At 43.0% G+C, this 5,063-nt stretch overlaps 2 protein-coding genes across 4 annotated transcripts in view; one reads left to right on the top strand and one right to left on the bottom strand.

Annotated features, from left to right (window-relative positions):
• zbtb10 (zinc finger and BTB domain containing 10) overlaps window positions 1–5,063 on the bottom strand; it is a 20,375-nt gene that overhangs the window by 10,695 nt on the left and 4,617 nt on the right. For both annotated transcript variants that reach the window (XM_032534891.1, XM_032534890.1), the window contains exon 2: window positions 1,579–2,611. In XM_032534891.1, the coding sequence (XP_032390782.1) occupies window positions 1,579–2,611 (1,033 nt within the window). The remainder of the gene's footprint in view (window positions 1–1,578; window positions 2,612–5,063) is intronic.
• tpd52 (tumor protein D52) overlaps window positions 5,015–5,063 on the top strand; it is a 25,062-nt gene continuing 25,013 nt past the window's right edge. The window contains exon 1 of one of the 2 annotated variants that reach the window (XM_032534892.1): window positions 5,015–5,035. The gene's annotated coding sequence lies outside the window, so the exon portion shown is untranslated. The remainder of the gene's footprint in view (window positions 5,036–5,063) is intronic. The other variant, XM_032534893.1, reaches the window with a different exon arrangement.

Below are 5,063 nucleotides of genomic sequence, written 5' to 3'. Positions count from 1 at the left end.
CCAACACCACTCCACTTAATATGTGATATCATTATGGTTACATTGAGTGCAAAGCTTAATGGGGCCAACAGAAGGAGAAGGCTGCAGCTGAAAAAAAGAGATTACTAAGAACTCTACCCTGTATGTGGACCGGATGGATGGAGCGATGGATAGATTAAGAGACAGAAAGGGGAAAGTATCAAAGGGTAAAGAGAAAGGGAGAAGATGAAAGTTTTATCAAGCAAGATTGAAAAATTGATTGAATGAGCGAAGGTTCATAGGGATGTAATGTTGTTGCCAACCACAGCAGTAGGCGTTTTGTTAGGATAGTTAATTCTCTCTCCAACTCACTTTAAATAGTAACATTTCATTAGTTTCCTCCATAAAACATAGCATATTGATCTGAACAATTAAATTGCTTCAACAGCATTGCGTTACATAAAACCCCTTATCTTTTCTTTAAAACAAGTCTCAGCAGCAATGTTGGAACACAAAGCACTCCAGGTGGGCGTAACTTTCACAAGCCCCTCGCTTTGGAGTGATTAGTGGAGATCATGGCTGGGAGTGACTCACTTATTGGCTGTGCACAGCAGGTTAAAAGCTTGAAAAGCAAATATTCTGTTAGGTTTCACAGCAGGATATTGATGGAAAGCTGAAAATCCATAGTTTTTGTGAGGTGCGATCAATAATTTTCTTGTTGCTCTGGTCTAAAACCATCTGGCCAAAGGACTGCTGAAAATTAGGCGGCTGGCTAACACATTTACAGAAATGTTAATTGTAAATGTTAAATGTGTTTTCCTTCATAAAATAAAGAATAAGAAAAGAATAAGAATAATTGGATCATGTAAACTAGTGATCATGCCTGCGTTTCCCGCTGCAAGCGGCTATAGCTTAGCTTATTAGCATTGACTAGTTAATCATCGTTGTGACATGATTAAATACGTCACTATATGGTGGCCGATTATTTATATTAATGAGGAAATGCTGCCCCCAAGTAATACAGGTGCTAATATCCAGTACTAAGGTTTTACAGGCTAGAAGACCACAAAAAGAGGATCAAATACTGAAGCCATGTGACCTATCAGGGTTATCCTCTTCAGTCCCACTGACCGCCTGGTGGGTTAATCATTACACATGCATGCTGTGGGGACAAGCATTGTTCAAACCTACAGAATGTCATTTTAATTACTTATGACGTATATTGTAAATTCCAACTTTTTAAAAGGTTGATGATTTATTCTGCATTTCTTTCACATTAATGTGATTCCTTTAGGATATTCTTACCAATGAAGAATTTTATAAGAATGCTCCAAAAATGCTCCTAAAAGAGCTTTCCATATATTGTGTAGGAAAATGTTTATTTCTATATACATGCAGATTTTACATTGAAGTGATTATATGTCACAGAAGAAATTCTGCGTGCGCCTCTCTACCTTAAAAATTGAGCCGCTTCCTTTTACTTACAGTGAGTATACAGTGTGACTAATAGGAATAAGAAATTCATGAGTTAGCAGTGAAAGCCATTTCTATATTATAGGGGGAAGGACTATGGGTGGCAAGTGTGTGAAGTGTGTTTAGAGGTACAAATGAGTGTCATACCAGCATTTTCGGAGAGGGAGGAGAAGTCCTCTCTGGGGTAGGAGGCCGAGGGCTGGATGAACATCCCCTCGTCAAATCCCTCTTCAGGCTCTGGTGGAAAGTTGTACACAAAACGGCGTGTGGTGGTCTGTTTTTTCCTCCGGCCGCTTCCTGCCGCAGCATCCCGTGCTTCTTGCTTTATTGCTGCAGGTGCTGCTGCAGCGCCACCTGTGGCTGGCTCGTTCCAGACGAATACCTGCATCTGGCCACTCGCCGACCGTGTTTCATTGGTCTCTGCTGAATCAGACGAGTTGTCGTGGTGGTGGGTCCAGTTACCAGAGGCTCCTGGGGTCACCAGGGCACAGCCCGCACCCCCAACCACTGTCACCTCTATATCGCTGGTCTCCTCCTTCACCCTGGCCCCTTCGTCTTCTTCCTCCACTGCTTCCTTTCCTTGATTGTTGCTGGCCTTGATCGACAGCTTTGACAGGATGCTCGTGGCCCAGAAGTTGCTTGGCTTGCGATCCAGCCCCCTCGACCCTTCTTTGGACAACGTCTGCCTCTTGTTGTAGTCCACCACCACTGAATCCGGAGCCTCCTGCTTGATGCTGATATTCAGGGCATCCTTTATAAAAGCCCTACATGAATGTACAACCTCTGTCATCTGGAGGTAACTAGCGACAGACATCACCTCAATGGCATTTTGGCTTGTGAGCAGCAGATTCCCAGAGTAGAGAAAGTCGAGGATAACAGAGACACCCTGCACAGCAGCAACATCCAGGTGTGTGACCGTGGCCTGGTCCTGGTCCTCACTCTTACTCAGACAGTAGAGGGTTTTGAAATAGCGGCTGCCCGCCACCAGGATGTTCTTGTGTGCACGAAACACCTGGCCCGAGACGACTATGTTGACGTCACAGAGGATGCCACTTTTGCGTTGCTTGTCCAGCTCCTGGAGAAGCTGGTAACAGTAGGAGTTCTCATTGGGCTTGTTGCGGTAGTCTTCCTCTGAGCAGTTAGTGGAGGGGCTGGTGTTTTCTGAGGGCCTCATTGTTTCCTTTACGTGAAAAGAAGAAAAAGAAAAATGAATTAAGATTTGTGTTCCCACAAGTAATATGCAAGGTCCAACGCAGGTAAAGGCAAATATATTTTCACTTCCTGTAACTTTGTCTCTACAATAAATACCCACAGACATACACCCTTGGGGTTTGCACCTGTCCTAGGGGTGAAACAGGTTCAACAGGTTTCTGTTACAGAGGAGAAAAAGAGGCACTCGTTTTTTTACCATTGACCTTCCACAAGTTCTTACACAAAACATATCATGGTAGGCACGATAACAGATTAATAAACCCTGAAAAACATTAAATTAACATATAAAAAAGGTAAAGTATTTTCCTTTTGTAGTAATGCAGAAGTAGAAAGCCATACCATATATTGTAAAATTAAATAGTATTAAACTGTGATGTTCAGTGCTTTCAACAAGCCATTGTGACAAGCCAGATTTGCTGGAGACTTTCCCACAAGGCCGCTCTGCTATTTATATTTTAATTAGCCTAATAATTTCCCACATTTTTCAAAATGCACTTCAACAACCCCAGAGAATGTGTCCAAACTTAGACTAAGAGAGCACAGCTATAGTAATAGTAATTTTTTGAAAAAAGAAAATGTTTATTTTGGAAAAGTGCATTCAATTAAAATTCAAAATTTTACACAAATTTACAGTAGCTTTTGTACAATAAAATTCTCTCTTTCTTTACTTGGATGCTAGATGTAAAACGGGCCGGGATTAGACCTGGAGAAGGGCCGACAAGTGGCTAAAGCAGGACACAACGTGGCTGTAGGATGGGAGGAGAACTGGCAGTAGCATAGAACTACCCTGTAACAGCCAAACTCCCCCTTCTCTGCTCCCCCTTACCAGGGCAAAGGGCCAGCCTGGTACGGAGCAGAAAAGAGGTGGAGTTTATACATGAGTGTATGCATGTGCTTACATATGCACATAGACAGAATACACAGCCAAATACAAAACCAAAATGCATGTACACACCCTTCATGTGTAGAAGTCTACATTACAGTTTTACACTTAATACACACGCAGTAGCATACATCTACGGGTCATTTTAGAATTGCACAGCAGATGTCCTAATCCAGAATAATTCAAATTGCTAGAGCTCTACATTTGTGGCCCCGCCCACCACCCTCTCTGCTGCGCACACATGCATGTACACACACAACAAACCACACATAAACCAAGCTGCCTACACATACACACAGCTGGGGTTTCAGCTCGAGTAATTCAGATTAAATCCATTTCTCTGAGGTCCCCACACCCAGCCCCCACCCCTACTCCCTCCACACTGCAGCACTTGTCTAGGGCAGCTTGCGCACACAGGATAGTATAGGGGGGCTTATCATCCTCTGTCACAGCTGGAAGGGAGAGATGAAGAGAGATGGGATGGAATGAAATCAAAAGCAAAATGAGGGAGGGATAGCGAAGGGGGAGAACGTGGTTGTACTTTTCAGGCTAGAAGAATCAAAAAGACAAAAAGACAAGAGAGCGGAATTGTACAGTTCTGATAGAGGAAGAAGTAAAATCACAGCTATTAATAAAAAAAAAAAAAGTGTGAAAACAAGATTAGAAATGGTTGGAGCATAAAGAGAAAGGCCTAATAACACCGAACAAAGAAAATGAGTGAGCATGAGCCAGAGATTGAGAGAGGGAGACCTTGAGCCTCGAGAAAAAGGGCGGAGGAGAAAATGTAGAGCAGAGGGGGACGGAAAGCCAGCGTGATTGAGAGTTGGGTCACCCCATTTTAGCCTTCACAATAGCCTGTGTTCTCCCTGAGGCTCATTGTCCACTCACTGTAGGCCTTTGTGAAAGGTTTCGGCACTCACTCTCTTATTACACAGCATCTCCCACTCGCAAGCAAAGAAAGGAGCCTGAGTGTGTATGTGGGTGAGCCGAAGAGGATGGGGAGAACGGAGAAAAAAATATTCCATGGTATACACATTAAAGCCTCTGGAGGGGCATGGTCATCATGTTCAGTACTGTTGTGGAATGTATTGGTGTGGTGAAGGGGTGTTGGATACGCATCCAAGTTAGATTGCATACAGTTGTTTCTGCTTATGTTTCTGTTATGTTTATGTTCATTGCTCTCCTCTTTTGATAGCTCTTGACCAAACAAACTTTCAACTTACTGGGCTAACCAGAAGATGGAACATATTTACAGTCAAAAGACAGTGATGATTGGACAGAAAAAAGAGCCAATATGTTAGAAATGCAGTAAATAAACAAGCGCTCTCAGATTTCTAGTACCTGGGAATTTGTTGACCCATTTTATCATTTCGACTAACTGGCCATCCCACCCCAAAACCTCATGACTACTCACAGCTTTTATCAAACAACAACAAATAGCAAGCCAATGGGCCAGATTGGTAAGAATTGGCTGGGAATTCTGATATGAGTGTGTGTGTGTGTGTGTGTGTGTGTGTGTGTGTGTGTGTGTGTGTGT

The sequence above is a fragment of the Etheostoma spectabile genome, chromosome 14, assembly GCF_008692095.1.
Source record: "Etheostoma spectabile isolate EspeVRDwgs_2016 chromosome 14, UIUC_Espe_1.0, whole genome shotgun sequence".
NCBI lineage: Eukaryota > Metazoa > Chordata > Actinopteri > Perciformes > Percidae > Etheostoma > Etheostoma spectabile.
This window is presented reverse-complemented; position numbering and strand designations above follow the sequence as displayed.